Source organism: Zootoca vivipara, chromosome 8 (genome assembly GCF_965207765.1).
Source record: "Zootoca vivipara chromosome 8, rZooViv2.hap1.1, whole genome shotgun sequence".
Classification (NCBI taxonomy): Eukaryota; Metazoa; Chordata; class Lepidosauria; order Squamata; family Lacertidae; genus Zootoca; species Zootoca vivipara.
This window is the reverse complement of record NC_142591.1, coordinates 66,932,422-66,958,116: the sequence shown is the minus strand read 5'-3', so window position 1 is coordinate 66,958,116 and position 25,695 is coordinate 66,932,422. Positions and strand designations below refer to the sequence as shown.

Sequence of the window (25,695 nt, the reverse complement as noted above, 5' to 3'; positions counted from 1 at the left end):
AAACAAATTAACACACTGAGAACTGTTCATTAGAGGATTAACAAACTCTAAACTTAGCAAAATCCCATTATTTCTATGAAACAGAATGTCTATGCTAGAAAATTAACTATTTTACAATCCGATGGTGATGCTGCCATTTTAATTTCCCCCAATGCCTGGAATTACATTATGTAATGGGCACTGTAGAAAATTAAAATAGGTAGTGCCTCTTTTAGTGTGCTGCTTCCGCCAGGCAAGTTTTTGGTACCGGAGAGATTCACCGATATATGAACCAGATGGGCATTTGCCAATGGCCCCTTCAAACCTGACAATAGCAAAACTCACAATTATCAAGTCTCTCAATATCCTAAACAGTTCTACTTGGTGATACTATGCAGATATCAATACACATTTTTGAAGTCTTGAAGGTCCTGACAGGCTTATGCAGGGGACGGCAGGGGTATGCTATTCCTGATATATTCTGGTCCCAAACCATTGATAAAGTATTCAGTGCACATTTTTGTCCTTTCATCCACAGCAGTGAAGAAAGAACACAATAATCAAGCTTGCTGTCTCTTCTCTTCCCAACCAGCAAATATTTGTATTTGTTGCATTATCTGTTATTCAAAAAATATTAAAAAGTTAATTCCCATTCATGTCTATGGAATACATACAAGAAACATTCCTCTGGGATTTTGCCTTTGTATAATGTAATCTCTCTCACCAATATGGCATGGCAGTGCAGCAGGTAGAAATGTTTCAGCCATTGGTGTCTTAACTCACTTTGTCCCATCTTTTCACAAGAACAGGAATGGTCTCAAGAGAGGTTGTCATGTCATCAAAGTAGTTTCCCAACAGCAGCAATAAATTTTGACAAAACAGCATTTAATTTGTCATTCTCAACTGACAAACATAATTTAGGTAGAATTACACTGCAAGACCAATGCTATCTGATTCATGGATATGATGAATTCCTGTAATCTGAGCTTTGGCACATTGAAGAGCACCACTTTAGTCATGTTCCTGTAAGTTTGCTAATTCTCATTTTATTGAAGTGAGTTTGCTCTGATTATTCTCTCAGCACAGAGCAAATGGGCAGCATTGACCATAAAGTTGATTCAGACTTACATGGTTTTCTTCAGAAACCAGAAACACTAAGAAATGTTAACTATGGCACTTCCCTGGGGTCACATTCTACACTGTTCAAATAAATCAGCCCAGGCATGGGATAACCTTTTCAGCCCAAGAGCCACATTACCTCATGGGAACCCTTCCAGGGGCCACATGCCAGTGATGCGTGTGGCCAGAGGCAAACATGGGCAGAGCAAAAAATGCAAAACAAAAAACAAAAACCCCAACCCCCCCCCCAAGGTATATATATTATACTGGGAAATACTTTTACTTTCATATATTTGAAAAAGAGATACTTTACATAAACTTTCCCAACAAATGCATTCCATTTTGTTCTACACTTTGAGATTGCCATTTTAATCCAATTATTTATTCTATGCTTTTTAAATTTTTGATAGGACACATTTTGTTGTTGGGATATTTTACACTGATGTTTTTGGAGCTTCAGAGACAACCAGAAAGAGAAGGATTATTCTGAAATACAGGTTTATTAGAAACATCCCAGTATTTTCTGATTGCAAATACTCTATTGCAAAAAGATGCAGCTGCAAATATTGTCAATGGATTTGTTCGTAAAGGTTAAATTTTTGCCTTAACTAGTTCAAAAAAAAAACCCTAACAGGCTCTATTCCTCAAATAGCTTATCTATAAATACACCTTTATTTATCCAGCTGTACCAATTAAATATTTCTCCTTCAATTTTAAAAACTAGATTACTTGCTTTGTAGGAAAAATAATTTTGGCTTATTGTGTCCTGAATGCTTATGGCATGAGAAATCATTTCCTGTCATCAACACAGTCTGGTAAAGAAATTTGCTGATGTGCTACTTTCATCTCATCTACGATGCAGCATTTTCCTATGGTCAACATCCCCTTCCTTTTTCAGGTCTTTTGTTCCTGTGGATAAAATCCTCTGTAGAGCTCTGCACCCATTAGGCTCTTTTCAGAAAAATTAGCACTTAGGACCATGCTGATACTACTCCTGTCACTTAAGATGCAAGAAGCTCCTTGCTGAAGGCTTAGATACAGATCGTTAACCCAATCCCACAATTAGAAACACTTCTCCTAGAGAAGCCGATTATAGCTCACTATGACTCAACACAGGGAATAAGTAGAAACTGATAGAACTAGAAGTAGGTAATGAATAGCACACACAATGCAAAGTTCCAGACCATCACCACAGGGCTTGATGATCATTTGCGGAGGAAACTCCACAGATATTATTTTGTGAGCCATAACTAGAAGCAGAAAACAAGGCAACTGTTAGTAAATGTTTGGCCAGTTTAGTATCAATCAATGCCCCCCAAATGGTTTAAATTATTGCAGAAATCACAGGAACATAAGAGTCTGCCTTAAATAAAGTCAGGCTACTGGTCCATTTACCACTGATTGGCAGAGGCTCTTCAAGTGTTTCAGTTTCTTTTCCAGCATTACTTGGAGATGCAACAATATGAGACCAGTACTTTATGTCTCAGGAGTACTTGCTGAATTATTCCTATGGAGGACATCACTAACAGTCTATGTGAATTTTTCAAGGAAAAAAAAGAATCTGTTAAATGATTTAACTTATTTGCTTCTCCCCAATTTTCTCTTTCTTTCTTTCTTTCTTTCTTTCTTTCTTTCTTTCTTTCTTTCTCTTTCTTTTTACAGTTTTCTCTGCTTTCAACATGTCTGTGATTGAAAAATAGTCTTTAAATTTTCTAAATATCTCAAGCCGAAATTAAAGAGTTGCAAGAGTGGAAACAGAACCATGGCTTCTCTCACATCTTTCTTGAAAAGCCATTAGTATAATGCTCTTAATTTCTAATGAACTAAATTTCTAGTTGATTTAATTGATCTCTACAACATTGAGCTTAGAGATAATTCTATCTGGACAGTTAATGATGAACTGTGCTATTATAACTCGGGTAACAAATTGAGAGGGCAACAAATGAATCACACAGTACACATGAAGTTAGCTTTCTTTTGCTTAGTTAAGTAGACTCGGTATGTACTTCATTTCACAGCCTCTCCCCCATTCTGCCCATTTCCAAAGCAGGGCAGGGATCTGATCTTACACCTCCATACCAGACTGGCAGGGGTCTAGAAAACAGTATGGCCTAGTATGGCTGAAGTATCAAGAGCACTCTGAATGCAATGCTCATACAGAATTCCCGACCCATCATGAATGCATCACCCACATACAAGGAGCTCAGCTACTCAGGTTTCTACATCTGCATTGATGCGGCCTCTGGGGGCAGACCTCCTTCCCTACCCATCAAGAAGGTCCACAATATCCTACTGGGGTGGTCATAGGTCCACAATTCCCAGAGACCATAAGATTGCAACTTTAATTTACTGTTAGCTGTTCCCTGAGGCTTGGTTAACATTTCACTCTCTTTCAAGAGCAAACTTAGTATTTTAAAAATTCAAACAGATAAATAAAAGACCTGATCCTGCCAGTTAATAACTTTTAAAAGCTCCACTGGTTATAATAAAGACATTCAGATCCTGCTTAACTTTTAAACTGAAATGGATGTGAAAAAGTTCTCAATTTTGTCTTGATCATGTCCCAATAAAGGTAACCATAAGTACAAAAGATATCAGCATTTTGCTGTTAATCACATTCAAAATGGTTATGTCTATTTTTTCCATTCCAGTTTAGAAAGTTCAAGCTTTAAATTAGGCAACAACAAAGTTACTATTCAACACAAATATTTGTTTTAATATCACATATTGACAACTGCCCAATTATGTTGGTGGGTGGAGTAAAGAAACACAGGCCAGTGTCTTTATAGGATTTTAGAAATGACATGCTGAATGCTTATATAGTCTCTAGTAAAGGGAAAGCTGCTTGTTGCATAGTGAAGTTGTTCATCCTTTTTGGCAGTGGATACAACACTTGTGTCTATTTTTCAGGTGACACAAAATTGGATTGACAGAAGGTACAACAGAATGAAATGCTACTGGAGGTCACAAAATTAACCTAAACTATATCAGTAGCATATCTAGATATAAAATTTTAAATGCCTTTTTACTGCAAAATCCAAACATTACAATCGTAATGGAGACATTTAAAAAGTAAAAGTGTCATAATTATCTCCTATAGGAATGTGCATTGTCCTTAATAATTCAACCAATAAAACAGACCATTATATAAACTATTATTTCACTACAGCCACAATGTGTTTCTTCTTCTCTGACACAAGCGGTACAGATCCAGGCTTGCTATGTTTCCGTCGATTCATTTCCCTAGAATGAGAAACATCAAAATTAGATTATTTCAGCCACAAGGGGTATAATTTTATTTAAAAAACAAAGTACTTAACTGACCATACTTTACATTGATTCTAATAAACAATATACTGAAAATGCCCTACTATATTTAGAAAATCACTAACTGGCTGCTAGAGCATAAACTTGGGCAGAAACTCATTTTGAGTTGCTTCTTTTAGACAACAGATTCAATTAAAACAAAACTGAATAATGTATTTTATAGTGTTCTCTACTATTTCTAAGGATCGTCTATTTTGTTCCATGGAGAAACCACCTGTTCCCTTTCTCTTGAACGTGAGTATTTACCACCACTTTGACTTCCCTTTCCACCCCATGCAATCTAATTGCTTAAATCAGGCATCCCCAAACTTCGGCCCTCCAGATTTTTTGGACTACAATTCCCATCTTCCCCGACCACTGGTCCTGTTAGCTAGGGATCATGGGAGTTGTAGGCCAAAACATTTGGAGGGCCACAGTTTGGGGATGACTGGCTTAAATTAACAAATAAATGTTACAGAATCCTTTGCAAGAACCAATTCATCATCTAGTCCAACTTCTTGCCCTTAGAATAATATGCAATAAAATAATTAAAACTTCCCAATAGACTCCTGTACAGATTTCTTTTCTTTTGGTAAAATTTCAATAGAAAGGAGTAAACTGAACTGCTCTTCAAGTTAACAAGTTTCCTCTAAATCTATTCAAAAGTGTTGCTGGCCTAACTGAAAGCATGGCACAATATAACATGTAATTTAACAAGGCAAAGTTAAGAAGTAACATACTTTCGTCGACGAGCTTCTCTCATGATGCGTTGCTCTCTGGCTTGGCTGTAGATCATTTTTGGCAAGTGACGATGGCGACTTATACGTTTGATTTGGGGGTGGTGCTGGAATTTCTCTTTCAATTTCTCATTGTAGTTCATAGCTGCTTTTTCCCGAGGAGCAAGCTACAGAAACAGACCCTGGTGTTAAAACTGAGCAGGTGGTAAAGTTGACTTATTCCATAAAGCAAAACAGAACAGTTTTAGAAGTGTGCAATTCCACAAGAAGTATTGTTGGTTCTCATGTGTCTGCTAACAGGTACAAAACTGTCACTGCCAGATCTCAAAGAACCTGGCAAAATATGAAGTAGTCCCTGGAGTGGATTAATTGCCTATTTCAGAGGGAAGCAGGCCTCGTGAGAAGGAAGGAGGAGGGCTGGAGGAGGGGGCTGTTCATGCTTCATTTTTATCTGTAAAACTCCTGGTGTGCCTAAGCAAAAAGGCAGTATACAAATTCAATTTTTAAAAAAAGGTCGTTCCAATAGCAGTGGAACAAAAATGGGCGAAAATGTAGCCATAGCTGATTTGACTCTCAGAAAAACCAAGAACTAGTAGAACTTTCAAGTAAGTCTGCTTAAAACTGCTACCTAAAACCATTCTGGGAACACATCTTACTTACCATCTCCAAGTTGCTCGGTCCAACACAAGTATTATCATAACCCATTTTTTTCTTTGGATTTTTCATCAGCCATCTTAGGGCTCCAATAACCCTGTGAGGAGAGTTCCACACACAGCACCCACTAATGGAAGGAGTGGGGAGAGGAGGTGACTTTTACAGATCCCCCCTTCTGCCTGAATTTTGCCCCAGAAGGTTGAAGAACCCTCTTCAGTGTGGGAGATGGATAGAGTGGATAGAAAGCTGCAGGGGGAAATAATGAAGTAACATTCTGCCCGATTTTGTTAGCAGATACCACAACTGGATCAAAGTCCATCTATGAAGGTCATCTTTGGATCCAGTCACAAATGGATAAATACTTGCATCTGAAGTTGACGCAAGAACTTACATATTCATTATTTAAGTTTGCCATACTTTATAAAATGGCTGCCTATTTGTTGTCACTTTACTGGCAATCTATGCAGAATTTAATCACTCCAGTGTTTTAGAGTAGGAATAATTTTTTGCTGGAAGCAAAGAAGCAGAAGCCCTTTCTACCCAGCTGCTTAGCTAGGTATAGCTTATTTTATTAATTGAGTAGGATGGATTCAATTAGCCTCTCTTCCTGGACACCTTCATTTTTTTCTTATATATGTATAAAAGGTTCTAATGAATTAATGGGGGGGGGAGGTTGTTCACCTATAGAGTCAAAACCTACGCATCTTAATGCCAACCCCCTAATGATTTCACCAACATACACGAATAAAGAAAGTCACATTTTGGGGCTCTAGAGGCAAACATTTGATACAAATGCCCAGCTGAAGTTGTCTTAGCTCTCAAATATAAGATATTAAATCGAATCAATGTTAGCAGACATTTACAGGAATGAAATACAGTAATCCTTTACAAATTACATGCAATATTTTTCCTTGGTCATTATCTCAAGACATCCCATAATAGTTTGTTTAGTCAGCAGTACATTCCAGGCATTCCTGCAGTGCAAATTGTCAATGCAATCCAAATTAAAAGGCTTTCATTTTAATTAAAGGCAATTACTTTTAAAAATGGTTGCTGACAGAACCCCGCTCCTTCTGTAGACAAAAACAATATTGTGAGTTTATATGCACAGCACTCCTGAATTAGGTGAATGTGTGCAAAATCAGGAAAGGGAGGAGAAGGAAGGGAGCTTGCAATAGGAGGAAAAGTGACAGGGTAACATCCACGAGGAGGGGCATTCATAGAAAGGTCAGTATAATATAAAATATAGCATGAATTTTCACAAAATGGCAGTAGAGCAGAAGCCAGGGGCATGTCTCAGGATTAGGCATGAACTGCACCTGATATTCACATTATGTTCATATCCCCATCATGTTATAAACACCTAGAACATAAATCTCAATATCTCTCTTTTTTAAAAACAAATGCACAATTGTATCATCACCTCCCTGACCTCAGTTCAATGGATATTGACAACTTGCTCTTGTTAGCACAAACAGGCCAGAGTAAGTTCCTCCAAAGCATCAGCTTTGAGGGCTGTCCTGGGCTTAACAGTGAGACTATGATCCAAGATTAGAGATGATTCCTGTTATATAGCAAAGGCAGAAGCCGAAGCCTCACACTAGCAATGAGTATTATATTTGTGCCTATATTTGTGCCTACAGACAGAAACTCAAAAGGACTGGGCTATAAAAGCTCATTGCGTTACTATACCCCATACTAAGAGAGCTCTACAAAACATTACAATGAGTGAATACTCGTAATTACTAGTTCATTTACATTATCATGACCACAACTGTAGCTTTCTCTTTATGAAGAAGATACTCAAGATTAGCGTGCAGCATGTCTAAATTGTATCAGGTGCACCACATTAGATATTTAAAATGCCCATCTCTCTCATGTAACTTATTTAATTGCATACAACTTTTGCAATTTAAAAGCAGATTTGCTTTCACAAAGTCTGCATTACATAGATGCAGAAACGTAAAGTTTCTATTTTGGAAAGCAGCATAGTCCTTTTTCAAGAACACTCTCCTGCAGCTGTAACAACTAGATGTCATTTATCTCCACCACAGTTACCCAGAATATCATAGGCTTAATCGTCAGTGGAGTGTAGACAGGGTAAGCGCCTCTGGCTCCTGCAGAGATGCTGTTCTTGCTAGAGTGTTCCACTGATTTTACGTAATGAGTGGAACGCCAAATACATTAATGAAGCAAAGGAAACATGAATGTCAGAAATGATGAATACTTGAGCAGCCTCAGTGTCAAAGTACAACTACCAGTCAAATAAACATTTATCAACTATGAAAGCCACAACCTAAGCAGTGTATTTAGGTCTAATCCAAACGTCAAGTAAAATTGTGCAGTGCATCTCTGACAGAGGAGAATTCTGCAATGATTGAGAAGCTTATTCATATTGGTTTCTTTTTTTAAAAAAAGGTTTAGCCTGCATGAGACTTCCTATGCATTAAATATTCTTGCATATTTTTTTCTTCAGAAGCTTAATCTTTTGCAGTATCACATGAACACAGAACTGAATGATCAACTCTACTCTCTTGAGGAGCATTTAGCCAAACAGCTACTTCTGCACTCCTCCCCCAAGCCTGCTGCTGCATTACCCAGTGCTAAACCAGTCTGATTTGGTGTGTCATAAAAAAAACACCTCAGGTTTATCGTTTGTCTTGCTACAGACAAATCTGGAGGAGACAATCTGGAGAAAACAAAGAGCAGGAGCCCCAGGTACTGCAGTGGCAGCAATAACCTCTCTGAGAACCCACAGCCTCATGCTAACACATGGTTTGCTCTTAGCAGTACATGTGAACTGAGCCACTGAACAGTTATATTAAATCGATATAAAAATATACTGTACCATAATAAAGAAAATAGCAGACTCAAGGCAGGCTGGTTGCAATGAAAGATTATCATGCATACAACTAAGCCAAATTAAAGATCAGCATTTTAAATACATAAATATTTTTGTCACCTTAATTCACTTTAAAAAATATAATTTGAATTTACTTACCACACCAAGTTTTTCAGAAGCATTAGCTTTCCACAAACGAATGTTCATTTCGTCAGAGCCACACAAGATATATTTGTTGTCAGATGTCCATTTAACAGTAATGACATGCTGCATTCGCTTTGTATGATAGACTTCTCTAAAACAAACAAACAAAAACACCTATTAAATTGGAACATTTATATTGATGTTTTCTTTCACCATGCATTTTCCTTTCAACACTGGAAAGTGCTATTTTTTATTCATAAAAGGGACCAATAAGTTTATTTTTAAGGTACTGGTATACAACTTGTATTGCAGACAAATTAAGCAATATGTAGCACCACCTAAAACCTCACAAATTAGTAACTGCATACAAAAGACTCAAAAATAATTATCTCTGTGGCCCTTACCCAACACCTCAAGAAAGATGTCTGTAACCAGAATACACAGATGAGATAAACAGTGGTCATGTGAATCACCTCTGTGCTAGTAATGACAACTTCTAGCCTGTTCTCATGACTCTGAGCACATGCAAGACCAAACTGATTTTTTTTTGGGGGGGGGCGTAACTTTCAGCTAAGCTTCCATTAACTAGATGTGCAGTTGGCAATACCAGGCGTTGAAGCTGCTATATAGATCAGCTTTTGACGTTCAGTCAGAAACTCAGTCAACACCTGCTTGGTTGTAGATCTGCTTAAGTGCAAAACACCAACTGAAACATATGTCATTTAAAGTCACATGACCAGTTTGGCTTGTGGCAGCAAAGATGAAACTCAGCAGAGCCTATCTTGATGAAACCTAGATGATACTGTGAACCTTTTTTCTCCAACAGGCATTCCAAGCTGGATGAATGTGTCCCTGCTAAGGTATCTGATTTGTATTTTTAATATACCGTCTTTCCCCTATTTTAAGACGTAGTCATTATATAAGCCATAGCAGGATTTCTAAGCAATCGCGCGATACAAGCCATACCCCGAAAATAAGACATACTGATAGACCCTTCACCCAGTAGCAATAACCCCCCCTCTCGCCAGCCAAGCCCCCTTAAAAATATCTCCCCATTTTGCTGTCGCTCCACAGACATGTATTTCCTTTAAAAGCTTGTAAAAATGCACTGAAGAGCCGTAGCTGCTGGCTGCTGAAGCATCGTGATTTTCCCTCCCCGTTTCTGAGAGCATTTTTTTTAAATAAAAGGATTCGAAAATATTTTTTTTAGCCAAGCTGTGTAAGCTGTACTTGGTGAAGAGGAGAAAAGTGGGGTGGGGAGGAGATGAAGGCACGAGGAAGAAAAGAGGGGCGATTGAAGCCGTTGCCTCGTGAATGCAGAGGCTGTTTTCCCTTTAAGGAAGAGATCTACGTGTCTCTCTGTCTCTCCACCCCCCCCGCGTCTCTCTCTCTCTCTCTCTCTCTCTCTCTCTCTCTCACACACACACACACAGCCCACCTCTTGCTTCCCCCCACCTTTCCTTTCCATTCTATGCACCCACCCATGAGTTGCCTGTTGATTTCCTCTTGACGGGAGAGGGGCTTTTGAATGCAAAGGCTGTTTTCCCTTTAAGGGAGATCTCCGTGTGCGCGACTCTCTCTCTCTCTCTCTCTCTCTCTCTCTCTCTCTCTCTCTCTCTCTCTCTGTGTGTGTGTGTGTGTGTGTGTGTGTGTGTGAGAGAGAGAGAGAGAGAGAGAGAGAGAGAGAGAGAACCCACCTCTCGCTTCCCTCCACCTTTCCCTTCCATTCTATGCGCGGCAGTCTCCTGTGTCTGATTGTTGTCTCCTTGCTTTTACCGAGGCATAAAGCAGCCTTCCTTTCTACCTTATGCTTGCTTGTCTGTGGAGCTGCTCCTTTAAGGATTTGTAAGTAGTCTGGATCGCAGTCCTTGCCTTGGGGACTTTTTTTTAAAATAAGGACTTTTTCCGTCTTGCTGTTTGTGAGCACAAAAGTTAAACTGCCGGTCCTAGCTTCCTTTACCCACAAAAATTTAACTCACCTCGCTAGCTCAATTGCTTCTTAATTGCTACCATTTACCAAGTCAGCAATCTTAATTGCTGTTTAGCTGGCTTCTTTGTTCTCAGCAGGTAGCTTCTTTGCTATCACTACAAAGTGTTACATTGTTCTTCAGACTGTTGGAACTTAAGTCTCGGGCAGCTGGCTAGTAGAGATCCTTATTTGCTTTTACGTATAGGCTACTGCTAGTACTGTATCACACAGATAGATTCCATTATACTGGTTTAGATTTAAGAAGCTCCAGTGTAGCAGATTGCTATTAAGTGAGTCCCCACATCAGAGGAGAGAGAGAGCAGCCCTTTGCGAACATCCCAGGGCTGGGGAGAGAGGGCTGGGCCAGTGACGCACACTCAGACTCATAATAAAAATACCAGTAAGACATCCCACCAAAAATAAGCCACCCTGTGGTTTTTTGAGAAAAAAAAGTAATAAGACGGTGTCTTAAAAAGGGGGAAACACGGTATATATCTGCTGGTGTTTTCTCTTTTGGTTTTAACTGGGGGGTTTTAATAGTTCTTTTCTTGATCTTGCACATTGGCTTGAAACATGTATATAAGACAATTCAATCATCATCATCTAATAACAACAACTAATAATATTCCAAAGGGTCCCTCAATCCACGGGAATGGCTTTTTGTGGAAGGGGGAGAAAAAGGAGCTGCAAAAGTAGTGTTACCCAAAATGAGTTCCACTCTTGAATCTAATGCCTTAAATTAGAGCACAAGTACTCTGTTCTGATTTAAATTATACTTTAAAATATTTATAAAGGCGCAGAGTACGCATCTTGTAATTATTTAACAACTATGTACAATTTACAATTATTTTCATTTGATTATATTATTTATTGTAACCTATATTTTTTCTTCATTCAAGTCTACTGTTTAAAAATAAATACATAAGACATAGAACAGCTATAGATGATAATTGCTACTTACATGGAGACTTTGCTTATGTCCCCAGTAGTCTAATTTGTTTTCAATTAAGAATGGAATGCAACTAAAGCACATTACAATCATGAATACATATTCATAGCTTTATTTTATTATTCACTGCCACCACAGGCTACTAAAAAAACAATCTTGCTCTGAGATGAAGGGAGATGCAGTTCTGAAGTATGTTCTTGGCCATTTTATTATATAGATTTTTATCATATAGTGTTATATAATTTTAATTGGTGCTTATAGTTTCAACTATAAACAGTGGGCAACATCAAACAATATTCATCCTCTAGTTGCTTGTGCAATTGGAATTGTGGTTTCTCTTCTCCCCTTCCAGTCCCCGAATGCCCCCATAATCTGCCCAAGAGGAGTCTCCCAAAGCACCAGAGCAGATTTTGGGGGTGCACAGGGGGTTGTAGTGGATACCCTCTTCTGCTATACTGAATCTCACCCCATATTTTCAGTGAGCTTTGCCTGAAAAGAAGTATGTGCTTGTGTGCACGCTTATATATGAGTTAAGGAGTTCAGGAGGACCTCACAACCAAGCCAGAGCCCCACGAGTTTTGGGCTGTGCACATATAAAATAAGGTTATACAGTTATACAGTAGTATGATAACAACCAACAAATTCAATTTATTGAGATTGACTGTTTTTCATATACATGTATTATGTAGACAAAAGAGAGTAACTAAAGAGCAAGTCTCCCATTTGCTTAAATTATTAGTTTTTTAAAGAATGGTCCAAATACTCCTTAACATTTTAGATCATTAACTTCATGACATATTTAACAGCAGTCATGCCAGTCTGATAAAAGTATAGAAAAGGCCTTTATTGGTGCCCTCTACTCTCCTTATTATTATAAGAAAATATTGTATGCAATTTCAGATACTTCTTTCACCTAACCCTTTTTTAATATATATATATATATATATATATATATATATATATATATATATATATTATTTGTGCCTTTTGCTTGTGTCACAGGTTTTGAAAAATCACTCTTCTGAGGACAAGAGCAATACAATAGCATATGGGTGAATAACTTGATTCTTTCATTTAATCACACAAACATCTGGTTCATTTGCCAAGGGCTTTTAATGAACTTAATAAACAGAGTATCTCTTATTTCTTCTGTCTTCTCAAGTTTCACATTCAGCTTAATTAGGAACACAAAATATGCCATGGCTTATGAGCCCCTGGGACTGTGAAAGAAGCCTCCTGGATTAGACAAATAGGTTCAGCAATGTGCCTTTGATAAGTAAAATATTACTGCTATGCAAAACTCATGTTTTTAAAATGATATCATTAAAGAGGTTATGTGGATCCCGGAAGCCAATACACATATACATTATTTTCTGAGTTTGAATGACTTTACTGTGTCTCAACACAATATTGTGTTTTAACTGTTTCCTTTAATTATGTATTTTATAATCTTTTGAACTCCTGAGAAGCAAAGCTCTACAGTGGTACCTCAGTTTAAGTACACAATTGGTTCCGGAAGTCTGTACTTAACCTGAAGCGTACTTAATCTGAAGCAAACTTTCCCACTGAAAGTAATGGAAAGTGGATTAATCTGTTCCAGATGGGTCCGCGAAGTACTTAAACTGAGGTATGACTGTATTCTGAAGGAAAACAAAGCTACTTTACATAAGTAAGGGTAGGGAAGTGGATCCTGCCATTGGGTCAGATGTTGACCTCTCCCAGCCTCACAGGAGAATTTGACAGATAGCATAAGAAATAAGGTCACTCCACACAAAGAAAAATGACTTGTTTCTTGAGCAGCTCACCGTTATACATGATACAAGACTCTTGAAAGAGTGGATTTGCAAAAGCAAAAATCCCACTGAGTGAGCCCGTCATTAGGCTAATCTAAAGTAGAATTTATAACCCAATCAATTTTAGTTTGTAAATTCAATATACATTCTAACGAATAGGAAGTACTGAAATACTGGACAATTCAACTGGAAATTCAACAGCTGGTGAATACTTTTTCAGTGCAAGCAACAAGCAACTACTGGTAGGAGGTTATATCCTTCCTCAAGATAATCAACACATTAAATAAGTTAATGAGACCATTAAGAATGATGGGAAAGGAGGAGGGGGTCCCAAGAGAAGCCTATTTGTAAAATCACTGACCTGCTATGACCTTTGTCTACTGGAAAAATGCGAATAGATTTATCAAAGCTGGCAGACACAAATTCTTTCCCAGTAGGAGAGTAATCCACATCAAGGACTGCAGACACATGATCCATATGAACCATTACAGGCTTGTCAAGAAATCGCATATCAAAAGTATATAAGCTGCAAAAGAAAGGAAGTTAACACTTTACACTTAATTCCATTATGTTCAATTTTTCAGGTAAGGCTTCATTTCCAGGGGCTGAATACTAGCATAATCAAATGTATTTTCAAAATCTTTGTACCCACATGTCTGGCTTTTTGCCTGTATCATGAAGTGTCATAATAATAAAAAAGGAATTTAAAAGCATTGGAGTAGTTTTTCTATTTTTGTATTTTTTTCTTGTACACTCCTCTGAACAAATAAATTACAAAGCAAGCATGGCAGGTGTCCATTGGACCCCAGGAGTACATTTTGCCCTTAGAGGCCAATTCTGCTCTGAGTGAGCTTCATCTTGACATAAGTGCTATGATCTATTGAACCCCCTACTTATCTGCTATGAGCCCAATATTTCATCCAGGCATTGTTTGTTTCTGCTTTGCTTTCTTTTCCATTTCCCTTCTCCAAGGTCTACTGAAGGAATTGCCAAATTGATTATCATACACTGGACATCTTGAAGGTCCAAAAAGATGGAAAAACCAACAAGTAAAAATAATTAAAATAAGTAGCTTTTTAGATTCCAGATAAAAGTTAAAATCCAACAGCCTCTTTGTAACTTCTATAAAAATCATATCCTTACAAGAAGCAGAAGTCAAAACTTAAAATTACAAATGTTCTGAATAACTACAGAAGTTTAAACAGAGAGCAAGCAAGGCAACAATATTTCTTACTTGAAGTCCTCATTTGCAGCAGTGAAAATGAAAGCTTCCATGGGATTCCAGCAAAGCGTATTTGTTCTCATATCCAAGATAACCTGAGGAAATGTAAATATTTTTCAAACATTTTTCAAACATTTATTAGAAGTTATACAGATGTATTTACAACTGGTACAAGTTCCACAAGTTTCGAACATGCCTGTGCAAGGTGTAGAATATGCTGGTGTCGGCATCAAGAATTTCCCAAAAATTAAGCATATGTAAAGAAACTTACAAGTAAAAAACAAAACAAAAAACTACCCAGGATGCAGCCTAAGAACTGCAGATTCAAAATAAGGTATTCATGGCAGCAGCAACCCTCTGAAAAGAAGACTGGACAAGATGACAGGATATCATCAAGTGTATTTGTCCAATGGATTCTTGTTCACAGAAGCCAGGACAACTCAAAAAATACAGGTCCCATGATCTCAAACTCACCTAGGTTTCTAAAGCTATCAGAAAAACCATAATGCACAATAATTTTTTCTCATATGATGACAATTCCTTTACTGAGGTAATAGTTCACCAATGAAAACTATAGGCTTGGAGACTCCTCTTTTACTTGGGGTAGATTTCTATGGAGGGTAGATATTGTGAAATTATGTTAACTGGTTTAAATGCAGACCCTGGAACATACTGGTAGTAATTTGCTTTGCTGATCAGAAACTCTGTAACAAGGCTTGAAAAAAAGCCAGATGGCAATGAAAAGAGACTCCCCTGATCCTCTGCTGAAGGGATAAAACTGACAATTTACTCTAGCCAGACCCCTACTTGGCAGAAGGCTGATTAGTTGAAACGTCCTTAGCAGTCCATATGCTGTACGGTCTAAAAGGCAAGAGTAGCGACAGCTGGGAGATATTGTAAGCCAAAGAAGGAAGTTTGTTATCTCAGTGAATACCTTTCACCTTTACTGAACCTTGAAGAGGCTTCTAATATCTCCTTTTCGGTGGGGAAACTATTTGCATAGCATGATCTTGTACCATTTATTTACCAAATAACTGAACAAACCACACAAACAAAATTTCAATTGTGTTGTATGATCTATTCTAATCCACAGACAATGTTGTGTATTGAAATGTTCCATTTCCATAGCAATGACATTTCGGAAAAAGAGAGCCTAAGTGTTTTACACAGGTTTTTAAAAAAAGCCAGACTCCAGCTTGCTGACTCACAACCTAAGAGAAACAGAAATTAGTATAAGGAAGTGTGACACATAAGGGTATGGAGAGGTGCCCATGGTACTGTCCTTTTCCAAATCCACACTATTTTAATGTGTGTACACACTCACACACCCCACTTGATTATAAAAACCTCAAAGTGGCGTATAAGAAGGTAAAACAATAAAATCAAAAACATATACAGCAATACTTAAAAACTTTTAAAAAAATACAGAAGTTACGATACTAAAACAGATTATAATGACCTCAACTTTCTAAGCTTCTGGGTAGGTTTGTCTAAACCAGAATGTATTTAGCAGGCGTCGAAAAGAGTGCAGTGAAGGTGCCTGCTTGATCTCAACAGGCAAAGAGTTCCAAGGGTAGGTATTGTGTTCAAAGCATTCTTCATACCTCCACTATCCCCCTACAGTAGTCTAAAAGCAGGGGTGGGGAACTGAATGCAGCCCAACAGGTGTTCCCCTACACACCACCCTACACAGGCCACTTTTGATAGGTGGGTGCTCACCCATCCATCACCTGACATCACCAGGGCATCAGTAGAAGGGCTTCACTTAGTAGACCAGCTTGAACTCAGGCCAGCTTACTATGAAAGATTCCTTTAGTTGATCCTCTGCTTTCAACAGGGATAAGATGCAGTCGGAGCTTCCCAATTGGCAACTCTGGAGTGCAGCCAAACACTGTAGGGGTTGCTGTCAGTATAGATCAGTTGATCAACAATGACTGCAAGCCCCGCTTTCTGCAGGGATGGGTTGTGTGTGGGAGCTCCCCAGTGGAGCCAATCCCAGTGTCAAATCTAAAACGCATTGTGCATTTTATATTTGACACTGGGATTGGTTCCACATCATCATCATCATCATCATTTGCACTATCATTAAATTATTTTTGTTGTTTAGTCATTTAGTCGTGTCCGACTCTTCGTGACCCCATGGACCATAGCACGCCAGGCACTCCTGTCTTCCACTGCCTCCCGCAGTTTGGTCAAACTTATGTTCGTAGCTTCGAGAACATTGTCCAACCATCTTGTCCTCTGTCGTCCCTTTCTCCTAGTGCCCTCAATCTTTCAAACCACCACCTCAAGGCAATTTACATAAAAACACAAAAACAACAAATACTTTTAAAACAAGACTAAATCCCTAGCAAGTGGAGACTTGTTGTAAACACCCATTTATCCAGCTAGAAAAGTCCTGTTTATTCAAAGGAAATCCCCGCTTGCCAAGAAACATTTGGGAGCATCTTTCAAGGCTGCCCACTGTTCCCTTGTAGTCAAATATTTATCTGCCTTATTTGCACACCTTATTTGCACCTTATTTGGATGTGATGTGGGGGGAAACAGCCTTGTGGGCAAAGGCTTCTCAATGCTGGCCTAAAATGATCTCAGAAAAGCTACATTTTCTATATGCTACATGTCAAAGAATTCTATGTTAAAAGAATCTTGCACCCAACTAAGCACTATGAAAAGTAAGGAGCTCCTTAGCAGTGGAACTTAATAGATAACTTCCCTTCCAAAATGAAAAGGCGTGTGCAAGGAATGCATACACAGACACTTCAGTCACAGGATCTTGAAGATTATGCATTACCTTCTTCAATGCCGTTGATTGTCTCATGTCATACAGCACAATATTCCTGTCTGAAGCACAGCTTCCCAAAAGGTACATCTGAAAAATTAGTTGCATATCAAGTAATGTAAATATCTTCAAGCAAAAAACAAAATAATTCTTAAACAAAATTGTTAAGTGCTAACTGGAAAAGGTATAATATATACAGGACTTGTTTAAACCAGCAGCCCTATCTTTTATTTTTTATTTTTAAATAATTTTTATTAATTTTAAAGAAATAACAACAGTTATCTTTTAAACAGTGTAATTTTCAGAGGCAGTACATAAGTTATTTTATTTAATCTACTGTTGCTAAAAAAAGAAGAAGATAATGTGGAGGGGATAAAGCTCAAGACATTTCCCAGATCTCATGCTTTTAAACTGATTTTAAAACCTAGGAGAATCTAAAAGTAGTCTGAGTGGGTGGAAGGAATGACAGGGGAACTCTTAAAACTGCTCAGTGTATGCAATGAGTGCAATCCTTGGATATGTATAGTTAACAGATGCTCTTTTTAGGGTTAATGACCCCATATTACTTTACAATTGGGAAATCTAATACTTTTAGTTTTAAACATCTCTACCTTTTCACCCAAGACTGTGTTCTGCTCCCTTTGCAACTGCCTTTTCTGTGAACATTTACCTCCACCTCCTCACTGTCCATCAAGCCATTTCTCCTCTTCCAAAATCCTTCCTCAAAATCTACTTGCAACAAGCACAGGCAAGAAGGTCTGCCATTGCCTTTCTGCGGTCTTTTAAACCTCGTCACTCATTGTCTTCCTTCACCTTTATCTACCCAAGTTATGCTCCAATTCCTCTGTCAGGATATACAACTGCATTTTATACAGCAACGCTTACTATGTTGCTGGTACTAAAACATTTAGTGACAGTACTTACAGTGGAATATATATAAATAAGTTGTTACCTCAATTGGATTGAATTTGACACTGCTTATGCTATCGACTCCCCACGTCAAAGAGCATAAAGGACTGGTTCTCTGTTCGTCCCAGATATCAACTTGATGACCACAAGTAGCAAAAACAGGATCCTTCCAATGGTGATCAATTCCAGTGTACACAGTCTTTAAAATGCAAATATAAAAAACAGTACCAACAATGAATTCCTGGTTTTATACTCAGAGAGGGTTTTGTGCTTAGTGTCAATGCTAGGAGCCGCAAGATACATCTAAAACAGTCAGGGTAAGGGAGTCCTGCTTCAGCAGCCATTGCTGAGCTGGATTTATTTCTTCTGAAACCTCCTGTGACCCAGAAATTCAGCAGCGGAGTAGCAGCTGGAACATCTGAAGTAAGGGTGGAGGCTTGTAAACACCCTTGCCTCATCACCCTCTTGCATCTAGTGCCAGCAGGTACAAGAGACAGCAGCAATCTCGGTAAGGAAACCCCATCCCATGAAGGACCCTTAAGGTCTCACTTGTCTGTTTTATTAATTCAGACATATTGCAAGTCATTTCCAATAACTTTGGTTAGGAAGAACAGTATAGCTATTCAAAACAAAAATATTACAGTTAACCATGAGTACAGCTCTACAACTACCGTGTTTCTCACATTTTAAGACATGTCTTATATTTATTTTTCCTCCAAAAAAACACACCACGGCTTATTTTCAGGGGATGTCTTATTTTTTTGTTAAGCTTTTTAATTTTTTACCGGTATTAAGCTTTCAGAGAGTTTTGCTGGGTCGGGCTCGGTGCAGCGCACGCTGCTTTGCCCAGCCACTACTCTTAAAACTCACAGGGCAGCGTTTGTGCTGCCTTGAGCTGTCATTGCAATAAATCGCGCTAAACCAGAACGGGGGGTGCCTATCTCGGGATGGCTTTCTCCCCCTCCCAGGCTCCTACCTTTGCATCTCCTTCGGCGCTGTTGCTTTTTGCACGCAAACCAAGCTCCGCAGTGCTGGCTGCGGGCGGACTCAAAAGCAGAGCCAACAAACCAGCACCAGAGCTTCAAGCCGGCGCTCTCTCTATGGCGCAAGCATAGAGGCTGCTGCCCCATCGGAGCCTAGAGCGGATTGGTCAAACTCCGCTTCCGGATTGCGTTTCCTTAGAAACCCGAGGCGCAGCGACCCGGAAGCGCTTGCGGGACCAGTTCCGGGTCGCCGCGCCATGGCTGCGCTGCGAGCGTCGGGGTGCCTGCGGGGGCGGGAGGGTCGCCGTGGCTTCGCTGCTCCTGAGGCAGCACCCGCAGGGATGCCGCACCGCGTGGGGATGGCGGGGCCTCCCGCTGGACCCGGCAAAGACAGCAGCGCGTGCTGCACCGAGCCCCGACTCAGCGGGACCCGGCAAAGACAGCAGCGTGCACTGCGCGGAGTCCCGACTCAGCGGGACCCGGGAGAGACAGCAGCGCTCGGCGAGGCACGCGCTGCAGAAGCACCATGCAGACCTGCTCCCACCACTAACAATATGGTACCCCAGCATGTCTTATTTTGGGGGGATGCCTTATATTTCATTGCCTCCAGAAAATCGTGCCATGGCTTATTTTATAGGCACGTCTTAAAATGTGAGAAACACGGTACTTCAAAAGTTGCAACCATTTTTCCCCCATTTGTGTGCACAAGCTTTTTTTTATCACATTTTCAAATAAAATCCCACAAGAGGCAACAGCATAGCAAGTCACTATACTTGAGTGGACCTATTTTTTAAAAGCTAAATCCACTATCCAGAAATTCCAGAATACCTATTTGCTGAACTTTAAGGAAATGGGGATAATTGTCACTAGTATGAATATATGCAGCTGAATTCTACAACTTACTGCACCAGGACACAAATACACAAGAGTTATGGCAGGAAATTACAACAACCTGATTCTTCCTGCAGCCTTTTCAGTGGTTGTTCCGTGCCTGATCTAAATCTCACCCTTAGTATTCTTCCAGATACTGAGTTAAAAACCCATCTTCCTGCTGAATTTTTAGTGGCTGATGGGTTAACTCACATTTATGGTGTTTTATGCCATGTAATTTATGATAATTATTTTAATGATTTTGGTTATGCTGTATTATGCTTCTTCCCTCTCTTTTTTTAAATCAACCCATGACCATTTTTGTTGAAGGCCAGCATAAAAATCTAATATATAAACTACAGTAACCCATACAGAGGCTTTGTACCAGCATTGCAAGGGCACTCAGCTTATGGGAATATTGTCCGATAATAGCATTCAGTGACACCTGCATCATCTTTGACACTACAGATCCAAGGTCAATAGTTTTCCGCTCATATTCCTGTAAAACAATACCTTCATCTGTATCTTTAAACACAGAAGGAAAGGGAGAGCAAAACAAGACAATGAATAAAGTAATACCTTTCCAAGAATTGTATTCAGCGGTTCTTCTGCTTCCCCATAATCTGGCGCCTCCATTTTCCAGTGCTTCACTGTTTTATCATCACCAACCTAATGATTTTGAAGAAAACATTGTATTCATAGTAAGAGAGTTACAACTCTGATGTTTATGTGAAAGTAACAAGTGTGCATAAGGTAAAGGTAAAGGGACCCCTGACCGTTAGGTCCAGTCGTGACCGACTCTGGGGTTGCGGCGCTCATCTCGCGTTATTGGCCGAGGGAGCCAGAGTACAGCTTCCAGGTCATGTGGCCAGCATGACTAAGCAGCTTCTGGTGAACCAGAGCAGCACACAGAAACGCCGTTTACCTTCCCGCTGTAGCGGTACCTATTCATCTACTTGCACTTTGATGTGCTTTCAAACTGCTAGGTTGGCAGGAGCAGGGACCGAGCAACGGGAGCTCACCCCGTCGCGGGGATTCGAACCGCCGACCTTCTGATCGGCAAGCCCTAGGCTCTGTGGTTTAACCCACAGCGCCACCCACGTCCACAAGTGTGCAGTCAATCTTAAATTTACTTCCTGGAGGAAAAACTGCGAGGGGAGAGACTTCATCAGGCAATAATAATAATAATAATTTATTATTTATACCCCGCGCATCTGGCCACATAACACCGGTCCTGAAAGACCTACATTGGCTCCCCAGAGCCACCACCCCGCCCCGCACCACTGGCACGGAGCGCAACTTTGGAGACCTCCGAAGTTGCGCCCCGTGTCGGGGGAGGCAGGCAGGAGGCGGCGGGAGAAAGTCTTCCCCCGCCGCCACCTCTCGCCCCGCAGCCCCGGCACGGAGCGCAACTTTGGAGACCTCCAAAGTTGCGCTCCGTGTCGGGGGAGGCAGGCAAGGTGGTGGCTGGGAGAAGGTCTTCCCCCGCCTCTCGCCTCTCATAGCATTAGTATGGAAGAGTAAAACCTAGAGAGGTGGGAAACCTTCTTTAGTCTGCAAGATCACATTCCCTCATGCTCAACTTTCTGGGTACAGTCAGGGGCAAAAATGGGCGTAACAACTCTCACCTTTGTCCAAGAGGTTGCATTCCACCCACACAAAAGTCAAGAGGTTTCTACAAAAACACCTTTACCTCCAGACAAGCAAAAGCATTATTGCAATTCAAAGAGATTTCAGCCAGGCAAAAGCACTTAAGGAGAGTGGGCAGACCCAAGGGCCAGTGAAAGAGGGCTGGAAGGCTGCATTTGACCCACTCCCCCAAGCTGCTGCAGTAGTAAGCAAGAGTCATAAAATAAAGGTAATTGATTCTATTATTTAGAAAACAGAATGAAGAATGGTGGAAAGTAACAAAGAAAAAGAAGTATACCAAGCATTTGAATCTTTCTCCATAATTCCCACTATTATACTTACAGTGAAGAAAGATGTACCACAGAAACGGGTACACATTCCTCTCACAAAGCCCTCATGTGCCAGCAATGTACGGGTGCATTCACGCTTCATCAAGTTCCAAATTCTAACCTATTGGAAACAAACAGCAGCATGTTGTTATTGAACAATTCAGCATTAATACCGTTTTTTGGAACAATATTACAAAATGGTGTGATGCCCTTTTGAAATCTAGAGATCAGGACAGCGTGATCACAACTTATGTGAAGGTTATATTCCTGGGGGTTGCATGTAAAGGTAAAATCATACAAAGTCAAAATGAGCCCCAGAACTGCCCCAGCCACCCAACATCTCAGATGGCCCCACAATATCTTGAGAGAGTCTCCAGAGCCCAATAAACCCTGTATGGAAATAGCTTTTAAGCCCTCTACCTTGCTTGCTGGGCCCTGGGACAGTCACATGAGGAGTATGGAGGCTCCCATGAGATCTTGGATGATTCCATTTGATCTCGCAAGAGCATCCAGAGCTCAGTAAGCAAGGGTTTCCACCCCCCTTTGTTGGCAAATTGCATTAAGCTCAGATCGAATAAGTAAAATCGGTGATCCTACTATAACATTTTTTCAATATTTCAGTCAGCAAAATACAGGAAGCTGCTCAATTGTGGATAAAAACCAGAAATTACTGACATGTATAAATTAAAATAATACAAGAGAACCAGGGAAGGAAGTGGGGGGAAGTCGGGGGATCCAAGTAATCCTAAAATATGAAATTATTATGGCGTGAAAATGTTTTATTTTCATTTTTTCCTATTTTTTATTATCTTCTTTTTTTGGTTTATTTTCTCTTTTTATACTTGTGTGATGATGTTTAATTGTGAAAATTAATAAAAATATTACCGTATTTTTAAAAATTGTGGATAGAAACCAGACAAATAAAACAGAGCATTTTGCCAGAGGAGCTTCGAATGACTAGCATTAAACTGGTAGCTTTTAATTGGAGGTTCAGTTTTTAAGACTTAATGTTATAATTTAGCTTTGAACATGTCCCAATGGAGGTCAGTGGGATTTATTTCCTAGCACCTGTATATAGGATTGCAGGACTAGGCACCTTCCATGACTATATCCACAAGCAACACCAACTGAAACCAACCCAGCTACTGTTATCCAATCCCTCATGCTAAGATTGGATCATTACTTCCTGAAGTCACAGGCTTCCTTCCTACACTTCTCCCCAAATACCTTGTCTCAAGAGGGAAGGAGAACATACACTATGAAACAAGAGCAACAGTTGAAGTATCATTAATCCAATATAGTGTGTTTCCATTAAATAGGCCTTTTTTCAGGGCATACCTTAGCACCTAAGCACTAAAACTGAGAATGCTTTCTTGCTCATAGTTATAGGCACACACATAACTGAAATGCAAGGTTCTGTTTCTTGCAGAATAACCACAGTAAAAACATGATCTGACAATTTATGGTTGTTGTTTTTATCCAATTATACATACCTCTCCATCACATGCTCCAGACAAAACTGTAGACAAACTGTTTGGATGCTTAGCCATGCAGTTAACGCCATCCCTGTGGCCATCTAATGATGCAACAAAAGGCTTTGCAAAAACACGGTCTAATTTTGTTGCATTTAGTGCCCGAGTATATTCCCGTGGAACCTCAAAGGGATGTAATGCAGGATCATAATTCCGTGGAACTATAAACCAAATAATCATACGAACATACAAAACGACGGAGAAAATTATTGTCATAAAGCTTCCTTTTGCCTTTTATGTAGCTAGTTAATAAGACACCACTATGCTGGAAAACAAAAATGTTCTCATACTTTGGATCAGCCTTACTAGCTTTGAGTAAATTAAGAATCCTGTTTAAATGAGCATACATTGTTCATAAACAGCCCTCAAATATTTTTTTAAAAAAGTTTCTATCAGTCACTACATACACAATCCATTTAATTTATTAATTTAGTTTCAGCAAATTTCTTATTTCTTTTTGTTAGTTACATTTCTAAATCACCAGTCTTCCCAAGAGAACCTAGAGTAATATACAATAACATATAAAACAAAATATGCATGTATATAAAACATAATAACCAACATACAAAATATCCAGAAACCTCAGAACCATTATAGCACACCAAAAAATCATCTGCAGGTCTTAAGTATTAAAACAAAATAACTTCAATTCAGGAAAACCAGACAAAAATGTATTTAATGGACATCTATTTATGTAAAGCAAGGAGGGGAACAAACAGATCTTCAAGCGAGGGCTTTCCATAGTCAGCATGGCACCAGAGAAGGTCCTTGAGAGGTCAATGAAAAGGGTGTTCCCCCGGCACCCCAGCAATGATCTTAAGGATCAAATTGACTGGTACTGAAAGAGGCACTCCTGCAGAGACTAGAGCCCTGAACTGTGTAGGCCTCATAGGCCATTACCAGAATGTTGTTGAGCCTGGTAGCACATAAGCAGTCAAGTGCACTGCTTTTAGGATTGGTGTTTCATGTTTCCATCTAGCTGTCCTGGTTAATTATCAGGCTGCCACATCACTAGTTGCAGTTTCAATGCAGTCTTGGAGGGTAGCCCCACACAGAACACATTGCAATAATCTAAGTGCTCTGCACAATGAGATTAAAATTTACCATAATGTCACACAAGCCCCCGATTGTGCCAGCAACCATGCAGTGACAATCTGGGCAAATGGCACAGGGCTTATCACTGCAAACGAGATGAAACCCAAGTCACAGGGAGGGAGAGGAAAGACCCCTGTGCTCAGTGCTCCATAGATTTTCTTCACCAAATTTTACTTCACAGGTATAAAAGAATTCCCTCCCTAATTTCGGTTGTGGTTTTTTGATAATGGGCACAGTGCAAAGCTGTGTACGAAGCATACTTTAAAAGTACAGAACTCCCCCTCCCCCCACCCCAAGAAAAAGAAAAGAAAGAAAAGAATGGGAACCGCAGTTTGTCCCTCACAGAGCTGTAAGTCCCAACAGCCTGGACAAGCTACAGTTACCATGACTCTCTGGAAGATGTCATGTGCTTTAAGTGTACGGTATTATTACGGTACACAGTACAACTCTCAACCCGATTCCCCTTCCAGCAGAAATCTCTCTCAGCCTGAAGAGGCGCACGATGCAAAAAAGAGAAAAGGAAAACTCCGCCTGACTCGGGAGTCGCCTTCAGGTGTTGGTAGCTACTCTGGCAACGCAAGAGGAGCCAAATCCCACTCCTGTGCGTCTTGGCTAACTTGGTTTCCTAAGAATCGACGCTCCCTCCTCAATAATTCCCCTTCTCACCCCGCTGAAGGTCCTGCTTGGTTTCTCGCACGTAATCATCCGGGTTCCTGCTCAACACCTTCACCTTCATCGTCTGTGACTGAGGGCGTCGGGATGGGAAAAGAAACGGTTCTCTCCGCTACCCTCCGGCAGCCCACATGGACCAGGCAGAAACGAAGCAACGCCAGGAATCACTTCCGGGTCGAGAGA

General features: G+C 39.9%; 1 protein-coding gene and 1 long non-coding RNA gene across 3 annotated transcripts in view; one reads left to right on the top strand and one right to left on the bottom strand.

Annotated features, from left to right (window-relative positions):
* LOC148684889 (uncharacterized) overlaps positions 1-12,833 on the top strand; it is a 20,602-nt gene extending 7,769 nt beyond the window's left edge. The window contains exons 1-3 of one of the 2 annotated variants that reach the window (XR_015951581.1): positions 8,386-8,513; positions 9,608-9,641; positions 12,702-12,833. This is a non-coding gene — a long non-coding RNA (uncharacterized LOC148684889). Of the gene's footprint in view, positions 1-8,385; positions 8,514-9,607; positions 9,642-12,701 lie in introns of those variants that run through there. The other variant, XR_015951582.1, reaches the window with a different exon arrangement.
* Positions 3,788-25,695, bottom strand: DCAF13 (DDB1 and CUL4 associated factor 13). The gene is made up of 11 exons (XM_035124545.3): positions 25,507-25,695; positions 23,707-23,906; positions 22,227-22,334; positions 20,835-20,924; positions 18,446-18,601; positions 17,506-17,583; positions 14,727-14,809; positions 13,854-14,018; positions 8,797-8,932; positions 5,145-5,308; positions 3,788-4,341 (listed from the first exon to the last, which is right to left on the bottom strand). The coding sequence occupies exons 1-11, from the start codon at positions 25,574-25,576 to the stop codon at positions 4,254-4,256; spliced, it is 1,338 nt and encodes a 445-aa protein (XP_034980436.1). The 5' UTR covers positions 25,577-25,695; the 3' UTR covers positions 3,788-4,253.